The sequence below is a fragment of the Bos grunniens genome, chromosome 18 (genome assembly GCF_055505025.1).
Source record: "Bos grunniens cultivar Pamir isolate PY7600 chromosome 18, Bosgru_T2T1.0, whole genome shotgun sequence".
Taxonomy (NCBI): domain Eukaryota; kingdom Metazoa; phylum Chordata; class Mammalia; order Artiodactyla; family Bovidae; genus Bos; species Bos grunniens.
The window spans coordinates 34,642,460-34,666,969 of record NC_141182.1 but is presented as its reverse complement, the minus strand read 5'-3'; the positions used below and the strand labels follow the sequence as shown (position 1 = coordinate 34,666,969).

Genomic DNA, 24,510 nt, shown 5'->3' with positions numbered 1-24,510 from the left:
AACACTCCAACCACAACCAGGCGCTCACTGTGGGCTTCTTGCTTGAGAGGATGGAAGAAATGGGTAAATAATAACATAATAATGAAAGTTCTTCTTCCAACAGGATTTTTTTGTGAGTCCTGTGTATTCAAAATCTCACTTAAGGTTAACAGAACTCTGTGACGGAGGCTCATTTATCCCCATGACACAGAAGGAAAAAACAGGATTTGAGAGGTAAAGAGCATATTTCTAAACCAGTGAGTGGTGAAAATCTAAATCTGCCTGATTCCAAAGCCCAAGTTCCCCACAACTACCGAGCGTACAAAGTCACGGATTGGTCGACCAGAAGTACTGCTGCACGGGTAAGGCGCGACCACCTTACCCTTCGTCACCAGACCCGTTTCTGAGCTTTGGCCGCATATTCCCGGGTGTACAGGCGACGCGTGCGCAGTGCAGTGGAGGCGCCCCCTGCCGGCCGCGCGCAGGAGACGGCAGCGGCAAAGGCGCGCTTAGTGCGCCTGCGCGCTCGAGGAGGCGGTGGCAGTTTTCGGTAGTGGCCCGGCGGTTCTCCGTGGGGCGGGCGCGGCCATGGCGCAGCCGGGGAAGCTGCTTAAGGAGCAGAAGTACGACCGGCAGCTGAGGTGAGCCAGGGCTCACCGATTCGGGCGGGCCAGCGGGTTCCTCTGCGTCCGGGCCGGGCCTAAACGAGCGGGCGGCGCGGTTGGGCCTCGGGCCTCCCGCCGGGCTGGGCCGGGCCGTGCGTCCCGTGCTCAGGGTTCCGGCCTGGGCCCCCGGTGCTTCTCGAGGGCCGGCACTCGCCTTCCCCGAGCGGCGCGCCTGCCCGCTCGCCACGCGGTGTGCAGGTCGAGGTGCACCGCCCCCAGCGTCCGCCGGGTCACCGCGGCGGCTGCCGGTTCCGCCTCGCTGTGCTCCTGGTTTTGCAGAATGAGGGGCTCGGGACTACCCCATCTCGGCCGCCGAGGGCAGCACCGAATGCTAGGTATTGTTCTAAACCGGCGCTGTCCAGTAGAAATATAATGCCAGTCTCATGTGAACCGCATACGTAGTTATATATATGTGTATATATAACACATGTATATATGTGTATATATAACATAATATTTATATTTGTAGTCACATTAAAAAAGGACAAACGGGTGAAAATAATTTTAATACTTCAGTTTATTTTGTTTAACCCAGTATGTGCAAAATATTACTATTTCAACGCATAATCAGTATAAAAAGTTATTAGAGATATTTTACAATTTTTTCATTCTGTCCTCAGAATCCAACATTTTACACTTTTGGCGCGTCTCAAATTGGACTAGCCTTATTTCGAGTGCTCAGTAGCCACATGTGGCTAATGGACTAATGGATATCTACTTAATGGACTGTAGGTCTAAGCCATTGGGCTAGTCGTTGGCTACTTCCTCTCCCATGCCTTGTCTCCTAACACTCCCCATTCCTTATTTATTGAGCATTTTCTATGTGGTTAAAGGGCTTCCATGGTGGCTCAGCTGTAAAACATTCACCAGCAATGCAGGAGACCATCTACAATGCAGGAGACGTTGGTTTCATCCCTGCATTGGGAAGATCCCCTGGAGAAGGAAATGACAGCCCACTCCAGTATTCTTGCCTGGGAAGTCCCATGGACAGAGGATCCTGGCGGGCTGTCGTCTCTGGGGTCACAAAAGAGTCGGACATGACTTAGAGACTAAACCACCACCAAAGGCAGCAGAAATAGCACAACCATATGGCCCCCCTCCTTTCTGAAGACCCACAAGCCAGAAGTTACAGTATGTCCCTAAGGACTGGAACTCATTTTCACCTCTGGCTTAGTGCTGTTGTTAGGGGCTTTATGCACTCAATTGTGAGAGCAGTCTTGAAGGCAGATATTCTGTCTCCTTTATAGATGGAAAAACTGACTCTTAAAAGTTTGATAACCTGCCCTGAGTATCCCATGTGTTTGAACCAGGATGTAAACTCAAGCCTTCTGGGTTTTCCAAAGCTGATAAGGTCTGCTCCCTGGGGAAAGGGAAAGGAAAGTTTCTGGGGAAAGAAGCAAGATGGTAGAGACTTTGTAACCAACTTGTGTTCTCTTGTAAATTCTTGGAGATCCTTGTGTTTTGGAGCAGAGGTAACCATACATGACAGAGCTGATAAAATATTTTAGATTACTAAGTAACTGTGACAAAAGAGAGTTTTTGCTGAATCCAGTCCATTTAAGGAACAAACAGAACTATTTATTGATTTTGAAGTGTCAGAGGGAAGCAGGTACAAGCAAGATTGTGCCACCAGCTAGCAGTCAGCAGGCCCTGCCTTCCTTAGCCAGCAAGAGAATGGAGAGGATTGATTTTTGTTTGGGCCATTTCTTGAAACGTATTACCTAGAGATGCACCGATATTCTCTTAGGCTCTTTCTCCAACTACCCAAGTATCCATCAACCGAATATGCCAAGTGTCTTCTGTGTGCCCTACTTTCATAGGAAAAAAACAGAGGTTTCCAGTCTGTCTGGTTCTTCTAGACTCATCCTCCATGCATTTGACAGCTATTCAATGATTATTTATCCTGGGCAAGGCACTGTATCAAGCACTGGGGCTTCAGTGGTGAACGTAGGGAGTGGTTTGTGCCCTTACGGAACTTAGAGTGGAATGGAGAGATGGATGTTCAGCAAATAAAACGCCAGATGAGGCAGTTACAGTTGTGATTTACTCTGGAGGACGTACAGGCTGCATAATAGGAGAGGATATGCTTTAGACAACGGACAGGAAGCAGCTTAAAGTCTCTCAGTCCTCCAGGCTATGATATTTTTCTAATGATTTGGGCTTCCTCTGTGTTTCCTATACTGACAAGAAAAGACATATTAGACTTTCTGGGCAAAGGTAGCCATGTTAGCTCAGCTGTCATGATGCCTGTTTGATCACATATCTTGCCCTGTTAATAATATGCTGGTGTGACAAGATGTAACATGTATTTCAGGTTATAACACATTTCTAATCCTTATTACATCTTTCTGTTTGTTAATGTATGCATTTACGAGTCATGCTGTTAGAATTGGGAATAACATTTTAAAGCACTCCTGTAGAAGTCAGTGTGAAGGTTTTTCAGATGGTACTTCAGTTTTCTTGGTAAAGCTTTTCTCACTCTTGAACATGTCATGGTGGATCAGTATTATGTCAAGATCTTAAATTATACTGGATCCCTGTAACTTAAGGAGAAATAAAATAGAGGATGCATGTGTGCTCAGTCGCTTCGGTCGCTTCAGTTGTGTCCAACTCTTTGCAACCCTGTGGACTGTAACCCTCCAGGCTCCTCTGTCCATGGGATTCTCCAGGCAAGAATACTGGAGTGGGTTGCCATGTACTTTTCCAGGGAATCTTTGCGACCCAGGGATCGAACCCGTGTCTCCTGAGTCTCCTGCCCTGCAGGCATATTCTTTACCCATTGAGCCACCTGGGAAGCCCAAAATAGAGAATGTTGTTGTTGTTCAGTCACCGAGTCGTGTCTGACTCTTTGCGACCCCATGGACTGCAGCGCACTAGGCTTCTCTGTCTTTCACCATCTCCTGGAGCTTGCTCAAACTCATGTCCATTGAGTCGGTGATGCCATCCAACCATTTCATTCTCTGTCGTTCCCTTCTCCTGCCTTCAGTCTTTCCCAGCATCAGGGTCTTTTCTAATGAGTTGGCTCTTTACAGGTGGCCAAAGTATTGGAGCTTCAGCTTCAGCATTAGCCCTTCCAATGAATGTTCAGGATTGATTTTCTTTAGGATGGACTGGTTGGATCTCCTTGCAGTCCAAGGGACACTCAAGAGTCTTCTCTAACACCACAGTTCAAAAGCATCAATTCTTCGGCACTCAGCCTTCTGAGAATAATAGGTTTTAATAATAATAGAGAATAATAGGTTTTAAATCTGAAGTACTTCTCTAATGTTAATAAATATAAAGACTTTCTGTTCTGTAAGTTATCTGACTTGAAAAGAGTAATGAACTAAGAGCTGAAAGACCAAGTGTCTAGTTCTGATTTGACCCCCGCTTTAACCATGACAGGCTCAAGCTCAGGTTACTCAGCTGTGTGATTCCCATAACACCTCCTGCTGTTCCTGTCTCACATGTGTGCCATGCTGCTCACATCAGTTATTTGATGCAAGAACACTTTAACGATCACCATTCAAATAAAGTTGTATTTTCATGGAAGTTTTTAACATGTTAAATTTGTGTCTTCTTTTGTAGGTTGTGGGGTGATCACGGCCAGGAGGCTCTAGAATCTGCTCATGTTTGCCTAATAAACGCAACAGCCACAGGAACTGAAATCCTTAAAAATTTGGTGCTACCGGGTATGATAGTTTTGTGGTTGTAAATTTACTTCTTTAAGGTTTTTAACCAGAAACATATATTCTTGACGGACTCTGTTTTATTTCCCAGGCATTGGTTCATTTACAATTATTGATGGAAATCAGGTCAGCGGAGAAGATGCTGGAAATAAGTATGTTCTATTCTTTTCAAATACATTCTTTAGAGAAGGCAGTGCATTGTCATGCGAGAGCAAGGCCTAAACCCCAGCTTCACCTCTCAGTCAGGGTGACTTGACTCAGGTGGAAAGTCAAGTCAACGCTGTGTTTAGGATTACGGCAAGGATGGAGTGAGTTAATATAGGTAAAGTGTTAGCAAGCTGTCTGGCAAATAGGGTGTTAGTAAAATATAGCCATCATTACTGTCTTTATTGTTGTTATTAATGCAAAGAGTAGTCATTATTCCTTAATTTGTGAAATCTGTATCCTTTCTAAGTCCTTGCATTGATTCCTAGGTATTAGTATGTAATTAACAATAATTATATTTTGGGATTATAAGAATAATAAGAACTGCCTTTTATTTGTGGTGTCTTCTAGGCTTGGTCCAGGTATCTCTCTTCCTACACTACATTGTCTCTATAAGAATGCCATTTTAAAGTTGGCTTGTATATCATTCTTTAAAGATGATCATATATAGACTGTCAGGGCATTCCCGAATTTGGATTTCAAGCTTCCCTTTTCAGGAGCTTGGAGTCTGGGTTCTCTCATGTTTGTCAAAAATCAACAACAATGAGTAAATACAAGGGAAATCAGATTTTGGTTCATATTTGGCTTGGTTATCCTTTCTTTGGGTAGAGTACCCTGACTCTGAGAAGCAGACTCAGATATGGGCCTCCGGACATGATAAGGGTATATGTGGGAGAAAGCCTGAGTAAATCTGTTATAGTTATCTGCAAGAGCAGTCTAGCATTTCCCAAGGGTGGGTCTGTGGAACTTTGGTTCTAGGGAACGTTTATAGCTGTTAAATGGGCATATGGATTCCGTGGTCAAATTATAAAGTATTTCCTTAGTATAAGATTTTAATATTGTGTATTATATATGCTATTAATTTCCAAGAGAGGATATAATGCATGGTGTTTCCCAAACTTTTGAAACTTTCCTCCAGGGCAAACATTTTGGGAAACATTGATTTATTAGTCTGTCTTGCGACCCAGGGATTGAACCCGTTTCTCCTGAGTCTCCTGACCTGGGAAGCCCAAGATAAAGAATGTTGTTATAAGTTTTCACTCAGCTTTCTTCCTCTAGGAAGTCTATTACACTCTAAAATTAAAATATATTTTGTTTTAAACTATGAATGAAGTGCACCAGGTATTACACCTAACCTTCCCTTTATAGTCCAAGAAACCATTAAAACTTTTTTTTATTCTATTTTAGTTTTTTCCTTCAGAGAAGCAGTATTGGCAAGGTAAAAATCAGTTTGTAATAGAATACAGTTGTATTTGAACACCTAGTGATGTCACTATATCTTGATTGCTTGAAAAGCTTTACTTTGAAAGAGGTTAACTGTTAAATTGTATTAGAATCATTATAACCTGGTTTTTAAAAAGATCTTATTATTTCTCTGAGAAAAAAATTAATTCATTTCTTTCTGATCTTATAAAGATTTATGTGCTTGGTAATTTAAGAACTTAGAAGTTTTATATTGTATCCTGTATTAAAGCTAAATACTAAGTAATGTTAATAGTCAGAAGTTGGGGTATTTGGGTTAAGATTTTTTACCAAGAGTTAGTCAGAATGTGTCTTATTTTTGTATTTCATATTAAAAATCTTACAGAGCCATATTGGTCAACTTAGTGTAGTATTGTGTACTACATAATGTATTATATAGTATTATGTATGTAGTTTCCTTAAAGACTGATCTCTCTTATACAGGATTGTAAATGTGGAAGGTTAGCATAAGTCCAAACATGACTTAGAATATCCCTGCCTGCTACCCAGAGTTTTCTGGTCATTTGCCTAATCAGAAAAGTAGAGTGCAAATCATGTAGTCATGTAAGAATTCTGAATAATGATGGTTTAGCTCTGTTTTAAAGAATATTATGGTTTAGTCTCAGTTTCTAAATTCTATGAAAAGCAGACTCTTCATATCTATGCATGGAGTTTGGGTTGTTTTACAGTCTGTTTGCCTGATCTGTAAATTAGGGGGTTACATTTTAACCAAATTTTTTTCTAATTAAAGTCAAATGCTTTGTTTTTTAAAGAACCGAGCTCAAGCTGCCATGGAATTCTTACAAGAATTAAATAACGATGTCTCTGGGAGTTTTGTGGAAGAGGTATATATGTTATTATTTCTGTACAGAAATATAATTTTTTAGTAATTCAGAGCCCTAGGAATTTAGAATTTTAATCTTTGTATTTTTATGTTGAAAGTTGAATTATTTTAACATTGGAGTCTATCATTTGCCTCACTTGTTCTAAAAAAGCTTAACCATTTCTGTCATATTTAATATGATTGTGAAATTGTTGGATTTTCTTTCCCTTGTCCTATTTAGAGTCCAGAAAACCTTCTAGACAATGATCCTTCATTTTTCTGTAGGTTTACCATTGTGGTTGCAACTCAGCTTTCTGAAAGGTAAATTTTTAAGTTAATTTGTTTTTATTTTAACCTCTTATTAGATTTGCATAGTTTTGTTTTCTCTGCAGAGTCTATGGTTTTTAAATTCTTCAATTCCATAGAAACCTTTAATTAGAAGTGGTCTAATTAAAATCTCCAGCATTAAAAACATAGGGAAGAGAAAAACACAGAGATGTGAAACTTAGAACGGTTAAATTGAACATTGGTTATTTTTTTAGTGGGAAAAAAAAACAATCATAGGGAGTGCTTGGGGGTAGATAAATAGGTTTTATAAATATTTTCTTCTTTATTATAGAAATGTTTTTCAGTAACATTCTCCCTAATACGAAAGACAAGGCTTTCATATCTCTCTAGTCCAACAGATATACTTACTTTGAAACTGCTGCCTTGTGGACTTGCTTGCTTTTCAGCCTATCTTTATGTAAATATGCTGTTTATATGAATGCAAAAGTTATATCTTTGCATTTATTATTTAGTGAGGAAGTTGCTTCATTTTAAGGCATTTTCATGTTGGGCATCTATCCATTTGCTTATGTTCTTGTCTATTATGCCTTCTTTTACAGTACATTACTACGTTTAGCAGATGTCCTCTGGAATTCCCAAATCCCTCTTTTGATCTGTAGGACATATGGACTAGTTGGTTATATGAGGATCATTATAAAAGAACATCCAGGTAAAATTGTTGCACATATGGGGCTTCCTGTTGGTTGTTTTAGCTATAATTTTAGGAACTTGATAATTTAGAAAGTCAGTTTGAAATCACAAAGTTAATTTATAGCAGCACAACTCTGGTTACAGGTTCAAAGTGCTAATCAGAATCAGTAGGCTTTAATCTTCCTATTTCCTTTACTAAGCATTATAGAAGGATACAAAGCAGGAGATAAAATAGGTACAGCTTCGTCATGTTATTAAGAGGCCTGGCAGCTCTGCAAGTACCTAGCTTTTTTTGCCTCTTAGCCTACATAGGGCATATATGGCTGGCACAAGCAAGAGCCAAGGAATGTGGGTCACATTGATACAGAGAGGTTACACTACCTTTTCCCCACCTGTTTTCTATTCTATTCTTATATAGGCCTCAGGCTCCCCCAGTTGAGGTATAATTCCACACAACAATCAAGGCATTTGACTAACTACTGTTCCAAGGAAACTGTGTTAGTAGGAGACTAAAGTCATTCAAAGGCAGGCTTGCATCAACTCAAGTTCCTTACTTACACAATTTTGATCTTAAATCATCATAAGATTTTCACTCAGGACTCATACATTGCTGTGAGCCAGGTCGTCTGTTAGTGCAGTGATAGTATCACTGAAGAGTGATGTCTGCTTGGGAAGCTGGGGAGTGGCTTTTGGGGATAAGCTTTTGGCAGTGGGGCAGGGTCATTTAAGAGTTGTGAGAAGAGTGATGAGGTAAACATTTTGTTTTAAATGGGTCACTCTGAAGCCCGGTGGAGAATGAATGGATTTGGAGGGACAAAGGTTGGAGGCAAGGATTGCTTTTAGATTTTCAGCGGTCTAGGTCTGAGAAAGAGAGAGAGACAAAGACAGAGAGAGCATCCTTGACTGAGGGCAGATGTTATAAGGATAGGGAAGAGGGGAGAGATGATAATGAAGGTTAAGCTTGCTAGCTGTATGCTGGCCTTTATGTGGGTTATTTCATTTACTCTTTTCCAAATCCTTATAAAGTCGATACTATTGTATCTGCTTTTTATAGATAAGGATGCTGAGGCATAGAGAGATTAAGTTATTTGCCTAAGGTCACACAGCTAGCAAGTGACAGAACTGAGCCTCCCTCTAAACACTCACTGAAATTGCACACTTTCCCGTACTCTCCTCTATGGAGGGCTGTGTACGAAATGACAGCAGGATGTGGGGAATGACTGATAACTGGGCCATGGAAGCTTGAAGTCAAGGAAGACCATCACATTCTTAAGGAAGAGGTATAGGTAGAGGGTGATGCTGTCTGTTGAAAACCATAGGAGGAGGAAGGGTAGGTTTTGGGGTGCTATCTGAACACATTTTCATCTTTTCCGATTATAATAACAAGAAAATTCTGTGCTAAAGGAATCTTTGTTTTATTTTTATTAATACTGTAGTCCACTTACGATTTGTGCATTTAGTAAAATATAAGTTAATATGTAAATTTAACTCAGTAATGAACAAAACAGTGAGAAAAAGCTGTAGGCCCTGTGTCCATTTAAAAATTACAGATTTCCTAAGTTCCTGTGATATATATGTTGCCAGCAATATTGCTAAGGAAATAAGTTTATCTTTCGGGATTATTTGGTTCACAGTAATAGAATCTCATCCAGATAATGCCTTAGAGGATCTACGACTGGATAAGCCATTTCCTGAACTGAGAGAACATTTTCAGTCTTACGATTTGGATCATATGGAAAAAAAGGTTGGTGGTGTGTGTGACTTTTCATTTATAAGTATACTGAAAACTTTTTTTTTTAACCTAAGGTTTTTGAATTACAAAGTGAGAAAATATAAACCTCATCCAGGTCACACAGTAACAACATTGTACCTAATTTATTTTAAATAAATCTATCTTTCCCCCAAATTTAAAAACTTTTTTATTGAAGAAAAGTACATTAACTGAACATATCTGTGTAATCAACACTCAAGTCGAGAAATTGGACTTTGTGTGTGTGTGTGTGTGTTTGCCTGCCATGCAGCCTGTAGGATCTTAGTTCTCTGACCAAGGATTGAACCTGTGCCCCTGCAGTGGAAGCAGGGAGTCCTAACCACGGGATTGGACACTCACATGTACCAGAAGCCCCCTTCATGGTTCTTTTCTCCTAAACAAAGAGATGTACTTTTTAAAATAGTTTGAATGTGGGGTGGGTGTTTGTTGAAATTGACTCCTGTTGAAACTTATTTTTAGAGTTTGAGAATTACCAAGGCAACTGCATATTTCATTATAGAAATAATGATATTTATAACAGGCCATGTACTTTAAGGCATATATATGTATTTTCCTACCTACACGTTAATTAAAGTGCAGGTATTTGGTTCATCAGCAAACGCAGAAAAGATCCCTTGTCCTTAGTCTAGGCTTGATGTCTGAAATCAAGATGTGAAAGTGAAAGTCGCTCAGTCGTGTCTGACTCTTTGCGACCTCATGGACTATATAGTCCATGGAATTCTCTAGGCCAGAATACTGGAGTGGGTAGCCTACCCCTTCTCCAGGGGATCTTCCCAACGCAGGAATTGAACCAGGGTCTCCTGCATTGCAGGCGAATTCTTTACCAACTGAGCTATCAGGGAAGCTCTACTTGAGCTTTATTTCTTTTTTTTAAATTTTATTTTATTTTTAAACTTTACAATATTGTATTAGTTTTGCCAAATATCGAAATGAATCCACCACAGGTATACCTGTGTTCCCCATCCTGAACCCTCCTCCCTCCCCATACCCTCCCTCTGGGTCGTCCCAGTGCACCAGCCCCAAGCATCCAGTATCGTGCATAGAAGTGATCCCTAAAAGTATAGTCTTTGAGCTTTATTTCTGAGTGGCAGTCTCTGAGACTGTTTTCTGAATGTTAAAAGGAACAGTTGTAGTATATACCTGCCTTACAAGGATTAAATTGGACACTGCCTCGAAAAGCTTTGTTAAGCAATTTTTATTAACCCAGTTCATTTTTCCTCCATTCATTATTCCACATATACTGAGAGATGCAAACATGGTGGAATAATTGAGTAAAGTATTGTTGAATTTGTTGAAAATGATACGGTGTAGTGAAAAATAAATGTTAACTAATACAGATATTTTCTTTGATTGTTTTATTTTTAGGACCATAGCCACACTCCATGGATTGTGATCGTAGCTAAATACTTAGCACAGTGGTATAGTGAAGTATGTCCTTTCTTTCTTTTTTTTCCCTAAGATTTATTTATTTATTTGACCGTGTTGGGTCTTAGTTGTGGCATGTGGGATCTTTGTTGGCACACGGGACTTCTGGTTGCTTGTGCACAGGCTTCTCTAGTTGTGGCGCGGGCTTAGTTGTCCCACGGCATGGGAAATCTTAGTTCCCTGACCAGGGATTGAACCCACATCCCCTGCATTGGAAGGCGGATTCTTAACCACTAGACCAGCAGGGAAGTCCCAGTATTTTCTTTCTTGAGAAAGGACATTCCATATGTGACTGTATTTTTTCAGTTTATTATAAAGAATTTCATTGGAGGGAATGGAAGACTGATATTTTTTCCTTATGGGATTATAGGAAAAGTGGATGTTTTTCAGTTTGAATCTAGCATTTTCTCTTTTGATACTGACATTTTTATTAACAAAATGAAATTTGAACAAATGTCATTCTGAAACTGGCAGTGAGGAGTGAATGTAGAGAAATGACCCACACTTTTTGTTTTCTATCAAGTCAGCTGGTTTCACTGAGGTATCGATTTGCTGATGCAATCTCATGTGGATGGGGAAATTGGCAGGAAACTGGACTTTTAATTTCCATATCTTGAGTTTTTGCAACTATATTTAAATTTATTTAACCCAATTTAGACCAATGGACGAATACCTAAAACATATAAAGAAAAAGAAGACTTCAGAGATTTGATTAGACAAGGTAATTTGGGATTTGATTAAACCTCGTATAAAGTTTAAAAAGATTGCTTGAAGCTAATTTTATTGGATTTCTGTCAGCACTTTTGTTGGATGATGCCATCATGAGCTTTTATTTTATTTTCCTCAGGGGAGGTTAAGGAACCACTCCTTGTGTAATTTTAAGAATGAATAATGATAAGCTGTATTTCTTCTTAAGGTTCAGTATCCAATCCTCCCTTCTGAATCTGACAAAGTTATTTCCTTAATGTTGGGGAAGGAGAAGGAATGAAAAGAAAAGGCTGTTCTTTGCTAATTAGTTTCTATTTTAATAGGAATTTTAAAGAATGAAAATGGGACTCCAGAAGATGAAGAGAATTTTGAAGAAGCTATTAAAAATGTGAATACAGCACTAAATACAACTCAGGTATTAAGAGCTACTGAAGTATTCACCAGTGAAAGGTGTTTTCTAAAGTCCTCATAGGTGAAATAGTTGATTTTAGTTTTAATTTAATATTTCTTAAATTGTATAGTTGGTTAGAAATTAATATTATAATACAGCTTTAATCTTCTTTTATTAGATTCTGTATTGTCCTTGTTAAAATGGATGTCAGTGCTTCAGCATATAATATTTATGCAGTAATTTACATAAATTAATTGTTTGAAGTACATGATTTGTGAGTAGTAAGGGTTTAGGGGTAGGAATTATATAATGAAGGTGTTACTTTGCTAGTCCAAATAGTGTTGCCTGAAAAGTTAAATCTTACTGTGCATTTGCTTTTATTTTTTTGCATTTGCTTTTAACAGTAATTATTTGAATACATTGGAAGATGTTCTTAATAATATCATATACCTTAAAAATTACTTGGAGGACTTTATTGTTGAAGTTTGACCAGTGAAGTTTTGGGGGAACTTTGGAATAACAAAATTGGTAGTTAAAATTTTCTTATAGTTTAAAACAGCAAAAAACGCTACCTTTCAAGTTAGGAAAGCACTTAAGGTGTCATTACAAACTTTTTGGAGACAGTGAGGTTGTGTTGCTGAGTGATTAAAAATATGTGCTGTGTGAACCACACAGTTTTCTGGGGTGATAGAAATTTTCTAATGTCTCAATTGGAGTGATGGTTAAAAGTATATGTATAGTTACAAGAAAGCATCAAATTGTCATTTAAGATTTGTGCATTTCACTGAATGTATAATTTACCCCAGTTGAAAAAAACCAAATAAGGTTCTGTGATTGGGGGACAGTGAGCTAAGCAGACAGACAAATGTACTAGGTACTGTGAACAAAATTAGAGCAGAACAAAGGGGTAGAGCATGAGGGGAAGGAGGAGGTCTGGGATCAGGAGGGACCAGGGAGACTTTGAAGGAGATGTGTTTAAGCAGAAGCCTAAGTGAAGTGTGACATGCAGAGGTCTGGAAGAAGAGGTTTTCAGGCTGAGGAAGTACAAGTACAAAGGCCCAGAAGTGGGATGATGCCTGGCATTTGTTCAAGGATGGGTATGAAAGCCACTGTGATTGGAATGAAGTGAACAAGAGGGAAAGTGGTGGGAGGAGTTTAAGTTTGGAGAGGCAGAAAGGGCCCCATCATAAAGGCAATGCAGGTCACTGAAGTGTTTTGAGCAGAGGAATGAAGTGACCTGATTTATATTTCTAAAAAAGTTATTCTGGCTCTTTTGAGGACAAAAGACTCTAGAGGGGAGTGGAAGCAGAGAGTTACCAGTAAGAAATTTCTTTTTTCCACATAACAGTAGAACCAAAGCCTACAATTTTTATAGTTTTTATAACATATGATGTTCTTGCTTGCATTAAAAGTTCTTAATTTAACTATCTTGCTCCTTTCAGAGTGCTTGTCTTCTTCTACCATCACTAGATAGGGTATACGGGTTTCAGATTTTTTATAAGCTGAAAAAACATGAAGGATTACAAATCTAGCTTGTCTGTTTTCTTCGTTCTGTCTTCAAATATAACTATAAAAAGATTTACTTAGACTCCTTCTTTACTCCATATATGATGTAAGAAAATAGGTCAGTCTTTAAATGCTAACAGGAGTGGACAGGAGGGGATTTTCTTCCGTTCTCTCTTTCCCCAACAAATCTCCATCTGGTGATAATTCTGAATAAAAGTCCAAACAAATCAGAAGTTTGTATTTGAACTTATTTGGAAGATTACAGTGAAAATAAAGGTGGGCAAATTCTTAGTATAGGTTAATGTTTTGTGTTCCTTTATTAGATCCCAAGCAGTATTGAAGATATATTTAATGATGATCGCTGCATAAATATCACCAAACAGGTAACAACAAATAAGTAAAATTAGTAACCCTTAACCTTCAGGTCAAATTGAGATGTCACTTAATATTAATTTTTTTTTCTTTTTTTTAGACTCCGACATTTTGGATTTTAGCTCGTGCCTTAAAGGAATTTGTGGCCAAAGAGGGTCAAGGAAATCTACCTGTTCGAGGCACAATTCCTGATATGATTGCAGATTCAGGCAAATATATAAAACTTCAAAATGTGTAAGTCACCTGTCTTCAAGCTATGTAAGAGAAAAATCAGTCTGTTTATATTAGAGAGGAACATGTTTTATCAGTCTACCAGAAATCAGAAATCAAATGAAAGTTTGTTATAATCTCATTGCTTTAAAAATAAGCTAAAAAACTTAGAGGGCAGATTTATTTTAAAATAAAATTTATTTTATTTTTAAGAATTTATTTTATTTTTAAGAATTAATTTTAGGTTCACAGCAAAATTGGGCAGAAAGTATAGAGAGTTCCCACTTAGTTTCTGGGCGTCAGACTTTTTCTTTCATATTTCAAGATAAACCCAACATTTGAACACTTAATTCTGTGCAATGAACCGGTCTATGTATTAACTAGTTTAATATTCACAAATATCCTATGAGAGAGATACTGTTATTGTCCCAGTTTTACAGGTGAGGAAACTAAGGCATAGAAGAGGTAATTTATTCAGGGCAGGACAACTGGTAAATGGTAAAACCAGGATTGGAATTCATGAAACCCAGATCTGTACTCATAACCATGGCTCTGTCCTCTTTTATCTGTAATTTAAAGCTTTCAAGACTCTAGTTTTTGATAACTTTTTTGTCATTAATGTTTCATAATTTAAAGAGTTCATGACTGTAGACAGACATGTGCTATCCACTGTCATAAGGATGGGTCTCAATAGATATTACCCTTGTGTATCTTTGGGTATGCTGAGGATGAATGCAGGGCCACTGGCCTGGCTTCTTCAAGGGCCAGATAATGTCACACAGAGAAGGTCTTTATTCCATAGACAGATTGTACTCTTCATGTCAGTCATTCTCTTAACAAATCTTTGTTGCCCTAGCCTAAAAGTTCAACTACTTAAAACTTGGGGAAAGTCAGTTGAGAGAAAGAAGTATGACCTCATATCAGAGGTGATCAGCTTAACACTGATCATCTCTACAGGGTGACCATCTCAAGTTTTACATGGATTTGTTAGATGGTCGGTTTTGAAGGGTTTAACTTTCCTTGGACTTGACCAAGGAGATTGAAAAAGTGAAGTCGCTCAGTCATGTCTGACTCTTTGCAACTGCATGGACTGTAGCCTGCCAGGAATTCTCCAGGCAAGAATACTGAGTGGATTGCCATTTCCTTCTCCAGGGTATTTTCCCAACCCAGGGATTGAACCCGGGTCTCCCGCATTGCAGGCAGACTCTTTATCATCTGAGCCACGAGGGAGCTTAAGCATGTTCTTTTTTAAATTTTTTTATTATTATTTTTTAAGCATGTTCTTTTGCAGCATATTTTGTTAGGTCCTCTATCAGAGAAGCATGGATCATGGACTTCTCCAGGAGGGCAAGTTTTAAATTAGGTGCTGTTAATTACTCAGAGATCCTAGGTATTAGGTGAAGTCCCAGAGTCCATCACCAGCCACTAACAGGTGCTACTGGTAGCATTTCCATGGCATTGTCACATTTCATACATTGCCAGATCAGTATTTTTTTCATGAAAGGTAAAGACATTTTTTTGTTTGCTTCATGGTGATATTTAAATCTGGCAGTTTAAATATTTGTTAATAGTAGCTTTTTGTTGTTCTTTTCCAGTTACCGTGAAAAAGCAAAGAAAGATGCTGCTGCTGTGGGTAATCATGTTGCCAAATTGCTTCAGTCTATAGGCCAGGTAAGCTGCTGGGCACAGTACAGCTCCACATGGGCCGGATTGCATTGCATAAACCCAGCCAGGAAGGGCTCAGAGAGAGGGTGTGGCACTGGCTCAGACCTTCTGCAGAGGGTCTTTCACTTGCCTGCCTAATGAGAAGGCCAGTCATAGTGACTGGCTTTGTGCTGCACCCTCTGTTGATCTTCTTTTACATTGGAGCAAAATCTGCATTTATCTCTTTACAGGCACCAGAGTCCATTTCAGAGAAAGAATTAAAATTACTCTGTAAGTCACCTTGACTTAAATTTCCTTATTTTGTTTGATAAAAATTGTGACATGGGAAATGTTCCCAGCAATTTTAAATGGTTGAAATTAACATTTTTCCATGGTCTCAGTGGTATCAATATAGGTAATTATTGGGTAAGGTTTTTTTCTCTCTCTCATAATGAAAGGAGAGGGTATTCTAGGACTGATCAGAGATAGGTCATATCTGTATTGATACACTGAAAATTATCAGTAGTGCAGAATTGTTTTTGGCTTATTAATTTTAAATAACTTGGAAAAGTCTTATCTAAAGAGTTTGGGTATGAAGTCTTGAGTCACATGTACATTGACAAGATTGGTTTAAATACTAATTTTGATCAGTATTTGATCAGACTGTTAGAATTAGGAATTTTGCCATTTAGTTTCGGAGTGGCTAGGCTCCTGGGGTCTCTTTGATAATTCTTCAGTAGGCCCAGAGTATTTAAGAGTTAATTTAAGAATAATAAAGTCTGTTTCATATGCCACCTGGGAGTTTTTCCCCGTAGCTATGACCTCTCATTTCTGGAAAAGCATGTTTTGTATGTTACCCATTCTTAAAATATATGTGTCCAAATTATCCATTTTAAGATTCTTCAGCAATGTTTGTTTAGGCTTAGATTTAATGTTTTGTTCCACTACTAATCTTGCGCCTCGTTTATGCATTAGTATTTGTTCTACTACATTATATGATACCAGATTAAAAGCTGGATATTGGGTATTTGAGAGTATTTGAAGGTATTTGGGTAGTATTTTGGTCTCTCTACTGGAATACATTTGAAAATTCTCATAATACAAAGTTTTTTGTTTTTAAAGCCTTAACTTATACCCAGAGCACACTATATATACCACTCTCCTTCAGGACTGCTTATCCAGAATAATAATAAAAATTACCATTCATTGAGCCTTGTCAGGCTTTCTGCGAGGTATATACTTTATACAGTTGGAATTCTGATCCACAAAACAACTCAAAGTTAAAAAATATTATTTCTGTTTTACAAATGAAAACTGAGGCTCAGACAGGTGCTGTCACCCACGTACTCAGTGCTGAACTGAATGTCATGCCAAGAACATGAATTTAAGATGGCTTGTGTTGTAGTGCCATTTCTGCTAACCATTAGAGCCACTTCTTCATATTTCTGTGTCTGTAAAGAGAATACACAAAATTTTCTGTTCTTAATCAGGATATTAGTGTATCTTAACCATTTACTTCCATCATGCCTTTCCTGTGTTCAGGCAGCAATTCAGCATTTCTTCGAGTGGTGAGATGTCGATCCTTAGCTGAAGAATACAGCTTGGATACAATTAACAAGGATGAAATTAGTGAGTAATAACCTTTTGATGCTAGGTTATTAATTTTAAGGATATGATATTTTATACATATTGTATGACAGTATGTATAACAGAGTATATGGTGATAATATAAAGGATAATATAAATATTTATACTCTAAATTTTATTCTGTTAGCCTGTCCAAGTGGTAGTAATTTCAAAATATAAAACTCAATGTGCTGTGTGGTGCTTAGTCGCTCAGTCGTGTCTGACTCTTTGCGACCCCATGGACTGTACACCACCAGACTCCTCTGCCATGGGGCAAAATACTGGAGTGTGTTACCACACCCTCCTCCAAGGGGTCTTCCCAACCCAGGGATTGAAGCCAGGTCTCCCACATTGCAGGTGGATTCTTTATCATCTGAGCCACCAGCAAAGCCTATAAAACTTAATGTACGTATATATAATCATATTTAGGTTACTGAGTAACCTAAATAACACAACTGAGTAAGTTGTGTTATATGTAGAAGAGCTAAATTTAGCATTTTACTACTTTATTAGAGATTATGTGGCCATAACTAACTATCCATAATACCACTGGGTTTTATTTTAATAATATATTTTCCTTTATTTTACTATTATGTATCATTTTCTATTTTATCATTACAAAATATTTAAATTTTGTGATAGAATTACCTTGTATTCTGAAACTTCAGTATATAGTAAATTCAGTTTTTCCTTGTTTTTAAATCATGAATTACCCAAATTACACTGAAATGTTTTTCCTTTTAGTTTCCAGCATGGACAATCCAGATAACGAGATAGTATTATACTTAATGTTACGGGCTGTTGATAGATTTCATAAACAGCATGGTAGATATCCAGGTAAGGATAGCAATTAAATTATCAAATACAGTGAAAATATTTTTTTTTGGCTTCACAGTATGGCTTGCGGGATCTTAGTTCCCTGACGAAGGATTGAACCCAGGCCAGAGCAGTGAAAGTTCCAAATCCTAGCCATTGGACTGCCAGGGAGTTCCCAATAAAATCTTAAATAAGTACTTAAATGGAATGAAATCTTAAAGGGCTCTTGGGGTGTTGACAGTAGTAGATGCTTGAATTCACACTGTAAACAGTTTACACATGGTTCATCTCAGTGAGGCCAAGTGTAACCAACTGCAAACAGTATTTGATTCTGAACTATTGCAGGGGACTGTTGGTTGGTTGCATATAGGATAAAACTTCTTCCTGCTAGTTTCTATAGTTGATTTCTAAGATTCACACTGAGTTTGATTTGGTAGAATGGGAAAATCACAAGAAGTATGCCAGTGACTTCTGAACTCAGAACTCTGAAGATGTTTCTTTGCTCAGTATCTATTTTTTGTTATCTATAAATGTAGTAATTGGGGAATTGGCATATGCTCCAAGGTCTTCAGTTGTCCAGGACATCTTTATTAAGATGATAGTTTTAATTGTGCAGGATTATTGCATAGCAGCACATTCTGGGTGTGTCATAAAGCCTGTTGCCCCAACTGATGTAGTATACCCAACGAGTTGTAATGTTAATGAGCAAGCTTACCAGAAAAGGAAAAAGAATGAAACAGCAAATAAATGTACTGCTTTATTTGTATTGTTTGCTTAGAATGTATTTTTTGTTTTCTTCTGCATAACAGACCATCCCCAAATTTAGTAGTTTAAAACAATCCATTATTGTGTCTGTGACTTTGAGGATTGGCTAGGCTCAGTTAGATAGTTCTCCCTGGGGAAAGGGGATCCCATGGAGATGCATGATGCCTAGGTCTGGAGTCGTCCAAGAACGGAGGTGCAGGACACCTGGGGCTGGGGTCATCCATGAAGACGTACCCACTGACATGTGTGGCACTTCAGCCAGGGTACTGGAACTTCCGGGGGCTGCTCAGGCATCTGTCATCCTGTGGCTCACTGGGGCTTCCGTTCAGCATGGCAGTTCGAGATTTCTTACGTAGTGGCTGCCTTCCCCAGAGTTAACAGTTCCAAAAGACTCAGGTTGATGGCACAAAGCTTTTTATGACTTGGCTTTTGAGCATCACTAATGTCCTATTGGCTTCACAGAGTCAGCTTAGATTAAGAGTGGAAGGGGGACCACATGAGGGCATGAAGAGGTGTTCATTGGGGAGCCATCTTGGGAAATTAGCTATTATATAGAGCACAGACTTTGGAGTTAAACCTAGGTTCAAATCACTTCTTGTCTTCTTGATCTTGGGTGAGTCACTATTTCCTTCCAAGTCTCAGTTCTTTCAGTATGGAATGGTGATAATAAAACTCTTGTTAGATTGTTAGGGTTAGGTACATGATGTATGAAAATCACTTAACACACTGCCTAGCTTTTTATAAGTACTTAATAAAAGGTTCAGTTCAGTTCAGTTCAGTTGCTCAGTCGTGTCCAACTCTTCGCGACCCCATGAATCGCAGCACACCAGGCCTCCCTGTCCATCACCAACTCCCGGAGTTCACTCAGACTCACGTCCATTGAGTCAATGATGCCATCCAGCCATCTCATCCTCTGTCGTCCCCTTCTCCTCCTGCCCCCAATGCCTCCCAGCATCAGAGTCTTTTCCAATGAGTCAACTCTTTGCATGAGGTGGCCATAGTACTGGAGTTTCAGCTTTAGCATCATTCCCTCCAAAGAAATCCCAGGGCTGATCTCCTTCAGAATGGACTGGTTGGATCTCCTTGCAGTCCAAGGGACTCTCAAGAGTCTTCTCCAACACCACAGTTCAAAAGCATCAATTCTTCGGCGCTCAGCCTTCTTCACAGTCCAACTCTCACATCCGTACATGACCACAGGAAAAACCATAGCCTTGACTAGATGGACCTTTGTTGGCAAAGGAATGTCTCTGCTTTTGAATATGCTGTCTAGGTTGGTCATAACTTTGCTTCCAAGGAGTAAGCGTCTTTTAATTTCATGGCTGCAGTCACCATCTGCAGTGATTTTGGAGCCCCCAAAAATAAAGTGTGACACTGTTTCCACTGTTTCCCCATCTATTTCCCATGAAGTGATGGGACCAGATGCCATGATCTTTGTTTTCTGAATGTTGAACTTTAAGCCAACTTTTTCACTCTCCACTTTCACTTTCATCAAGAGGCTTTTTAGTTCCTCTTCACTTTCTGCCATAAGTGTGGTGTCTTCTGCATATCTGAGGTTATTGATATTTCTCCCGGCAATCTTGATTCCAGCTTGTGTTTCTTCCAGTCCAGCGTTTCTCATGATGTACTCTGCATATAAGTTAAATAAGCAGGGTGATAATATACAGCCTTGACGTACTCCTTTTCGTATTTGGAACCAGTCTGTTGTTCCATGTCCAGGTCTAACTGTTGCTTCCTGACCTGCATACAGATTTCTCAAGAGGCAGGTCAGGTGGTCTGGTATTCCCATGTCTTTCAGAATTTTCCACACTTTATTGTGATCCACACAGTCAGAGGCTTTGGCATAGTCAATAAAACAGAAATAGATGTTTTTCTGGAACACTCTTGCTTTTTCCATGATCCAGCAGATGTTGGCAATTTGATCTCTGGTTCCTCTGTGTTTTCTAAAACCAGCTTGAACATCAGGAAGTTCATGGTTCACGTATTGCTGAAGCCTGGCTTGGAGAATTTTGAGCATTACTTTACTAGCATGTGAGATGAGTGCAATTGTGCGGTAGTTTGAGCATTCTTTGGCATTGCCTTTCTTTGGAACTGGAATGAAAACTGACCTTTTCCAGTCCTGTGGCCACTGCTGAGTTTTCCAAACTTGCTGGCATATTGAGTGCAGCACTTTCACAGCATCATCTTTCAGAATTTGAAGTAGCTCAACTGGAATTCCATCACCTCCACTAGCTTTGTTCGTAGTGATGCTTTCTAAGGCCCACTTGACTTCACATTCCAGGCTATCTGGCTCTAGATGAGTGATCACACCATCGTGATTATCTGGGTCATGAAGATCTTTTTTGTACAGTTCTTCTGTGTATTCTTGCCACATCTTCTTAATATCTTGTGCTTCTGTTAGGTCCATACCGTTTCTGTCCTTTATCGAGCCCATCTTTGCATGAAATGTCCCCAGTAAAGGGTAGATGCTACTATTTTGAGGACAAGGAATAATGATAGTTTTTAAACTAGAGGGATTTAACAGTACCTGGATATTATGGCAATGACATTTTTCCTTCCAAGTAATAATAACAGGTTCCCTTTGGAGACATCATAGTTTGATCATTAAGAACTGCCTGGGCTCATGTTGCAGTTTTGCTACTTATGAGCTAAGTAACTCAGGCAAATAACCTGATCTCTCTGTGCCTCAGTTTTCCCATCTGTAAAATGAAAATAATAATAGTGTCTATTTCACAGGGTTGTTGTGAGGATTAAATGAAGTAATATACAGATGGTATTTAAAACAATGTCCAACGTCTATTAATGCTCCTTAAGTGTTACTTAGTATTATAGCTTTATGTCCTTAGTGTTATTTAATCTCCTGGAAAGGGTAATAAACACCAGAACTTTTATAAAGGATGTGTGTGTGTGTGTGTGTGTGTGTATAGGACATTACTTTCTCATTTATTCAGTTCTATCAAAAAATCATTGAGCACCAACTACGTGTCAGATAGTCTTCTAGATACTGGGTATAGAGCCCTGAACAAAGCAGATTTGTCAAATTCAAATTTTTAATAGGTCTTTAGATGGTTTCTTTGATTGATACAGGTTTGTGATAGTTGCAAATATTGGTCTCATACTTTCCATTATTTTTGTTCTTATTTCAGATTTATAGTTTTGACTAAACAGCTAACACTGGATTAAACAGAAGAGGCAGTCAACAATTTTGAATCATGTATTTATTTCAATGAAAAATAATTTATATATATATATATATATATTTTAGGAGTGTCTAACTATCAAGTTGAAGAAGATATAGGAAAGTTGAAGTCTTGTCTCACTAGCTTCCTTCAGGAATATGGATTATCTGTAATGGTGAAAGATGATTATGTCCATGAATTGTGAGTATTTTTTTTTAGGGAATATAAGAGACAGTACTGTTGTGTCATATGGCTAATTGTGTTCCTGTCTCCATCCTTTCCTGTAGTTGCCGATACGGAGCTGCTGAACCACACACCATTGCTGCATTCTTAGGGGGTAAGTTCCAGAGACGAGAAGACTGTCACCTGTTGTTAAATAGTACAGTTGTGAAGTTTTGTTTTCCTAGCTGTTTTAACTAGGGAGGTCAGTGTAGCACAGTTGGTTTCCCTGCTTTCCATCTCTCCCACTGCTGTCCTGAAGCGTTAATTAGTCTTTCTAAGGCATAGCTCTGAGTGTTTCTCTCACTTAACTAACCTTCTGACCTGCCAGTACACACATATACACTATAGTAGTCCTCAGAAAACAAATCCAGAGTCCTTTATTCTGTGTTCTGGTTTTACCCAGCCTTTCTTTTCCTTGTTTTTTTCAAGTTACTTGCTTTCCCCCTAGACATGCCCTTTGATTTCCTGCTCCTTGAATCTTTACCCCTCTCCGGACCCATTTGCCCTAAATCTCCCTCTTTCTTCCATGTCTAAAATCTACCTGTTTTTCATGACCCAACTCAACAATATCTTCTCTTTTGTAAGACTCCTTGGAGGCTGGAAGTTTGAGATCAGGGCCGGTATAATTGGTTTCTGGTGAGGCCTCTCTTCGTCTATTCATGGCTTGTAGGCAGTCAACATCTTGCTGTGTGCTGTAACCTCTTTTCTGTGCAGGAAGGTGAGGGTGGATGGAACAGAAGCTCTCTAGTGTCTCTTCTTTGAAGGCCCCTCCCCATGACCTTAGTTACCTAATTACCTCCCAAAGACTATCTCCAAATATGGTCACATTGAGGGTTAAGGCTTTAACATAGAAATTTTGGGGTACATGCCTTTGGTCTACAACACGTGCATCCTATTATTATTCTGCACAAGTCACTTCTTTGGGGGCTTTGTTTAAATATTATCTTCTTTGTGAAGCCATTCCTGATACCCTGATTTAAAATAGTCCCTCCTCTTGCACTCATATCCCCCCCACCCCTTGCTTTTTCTCCTTAGCTCTTAGTCACTTGACATTTTACTTGTTTGTAAATTCTGTCTTCCTCACTACTGAAAAGTAAGATCCATGAGGACAAGGATTTTTGTCTTTTGTTCCCTGCTGTATCCCTAGTGCCTACTAGGACAGTATCTGGTACAGAGCAGAGTCTGATTTTTTTGAATGAATGAATGTGAAAGCAGAAGCTTCAGATTATAAAAGATGAAAAATTGTTTTCTTAGTTGTTTTTTGTTGTCGTTTCTTTATTTTTTATTGTTCTGTTTTGAACGTGCATGCGTACCAGTTGTGTTTGACTCTTTGTGACCCCATGGACTATATAGCCTGCCAGGCTCCTCTGTCCATAGAATTTTCCAGGCAATAATACTGGAGCAGGTTGCAATTTCCTTGTCCAGGAGATCTTCCTGACCCAGGGGTAGAACCCAAGTCTCCTGTGTCTCCTGCATTGCAGGTACCTGGGAAGCCAAGTTGTTTTGAATAGTAACTTTAAAACTTGTTACTATCTCTATATACTCAGACTGTTACTGAGTATAGCAGTCTAGCAGTATTTAATATAGATCTTTTCCAAATTACAAATATTCCTTTAACCCCTTTTTATTATAAAACATGTACGGGGTAAAATTCAAATGCAACAGAAAGGTATCCTTTGAGAATCTTTTCTGTCTTTAAAAAAGCCTTTTTAAAAAAATGCAGTAGTTTATAATACTGTTTGACTTTTTCTTGCATAATATTTTTTGCCAATATTTTTAAACCACCATAATTTTAAAAACTTCTTTCTTTTAAACTATGGTATAATATTTCAAGGTGTGAATGTATAGAACAAATTTTTATTTCCTTTAATAACATAGTTATAAAAGCTTATAGTCCCTTGTTTTGATCTGACTCAGTAAGTTATGTCTGTTTTGGATTACTGTTAAACATCTTTGGTTTTGGAAAGGAAAGGTTTTCTTTATAGAATTGAGTATTTTTATATTTATATAATTTTTTAAATTCTTTTTCAAAGATTTGCTTTTCTCCTTTTTCCTTGCAGGAGCTGCTGCTCAAGAGGTTATCAAAATAATCACCAAACAATTTGTAATTTTTAATAATACTTACATTTATAGTGGCATGTCACAAACTTCAGCAACTTTTCAGTTGTAGAATAAGCACCCTATAGTGTGTTAATGACTGAAACTGTAATTGTCTTCAGGTTGTGCCCTAGTCTGTCAAGTTCTGCTAGGGAGAATTGTTAAAATTGTTTCCTTAATAAACATTTTTCTCATTTGTAATAATGTAATCTTGTTCTTTGC

The 24,510-nt window shown here is 38.5% G+C and overlaps 1 protein-coding gene across 16 annotated transcripts; it reads left to right on the top strand.

Moving 5' to 3' along the window:
- The first annotated feature begins 507 nt into the window (after nucleotides 1–507).
- Nucleotides 508–24,489, top strand: NAE1 (NEDD8 activating enzyme E1 subunit 1). 16 transcript variants are annotated; one of them, XM_086351043.1, is made up of 20 exons: nucleotides 508–620; nucleotides 4,212–4,315; nucleotides 4,404–4,464; nucleotides 5,705–5,735; nucleotides 6,532–6,603; nucleotides 6,867–6,902; nucleotides 7,469–7,578; nucleotides 9,194–9,303; nucleotides 10,696–10,758; nucleotides 11,413–11,476; nucleotides 11,787–11,878; nucleotides 13,684–13,743; nucleotides 13,833–13,966; nucleotides 15,538–15,613; nucleotides 15,838–15,877; nucleotides 17,129–17,215; nucleotides 17,957–18,049; nucleotides 22,056–22,170; nucleotides 22,257–22,306; nucleotides 24,252–24,489. In XM_086351043.1, exons 5-20 carry the CDS (start codon nucleotides 6,578–6,580, stop codon nucleotides 24,359–24,361), a joined length of 1,266 nt encoding a protein of 421 aa, XP_086207169.1. In that variant the 5' UTR covers nucleotides 508–620; nucleotides 4,212–4,315; nucleotides 4,404–4,464; nucleotides 5,705–5,735; nucleotides 6,532–6,577; the 3' UTR covers nucleotides 24,362–24,489. The 16 variants fall into 16 exon arrangements, with proteins under 16 accessions (XP_086207169.1, XP_086207164.1, XP_086207156.1 ...); XM_086351038.1 differs by having other exon boundaries at nucleotides 15,517–15,613; XM_086351030.1 differs by having other exon boundaries at nucleotides 6,823–6,902.
- The last annotated feature ends 21 nt before the right edge of the window (nucleotides 24,490–24,510 follow it).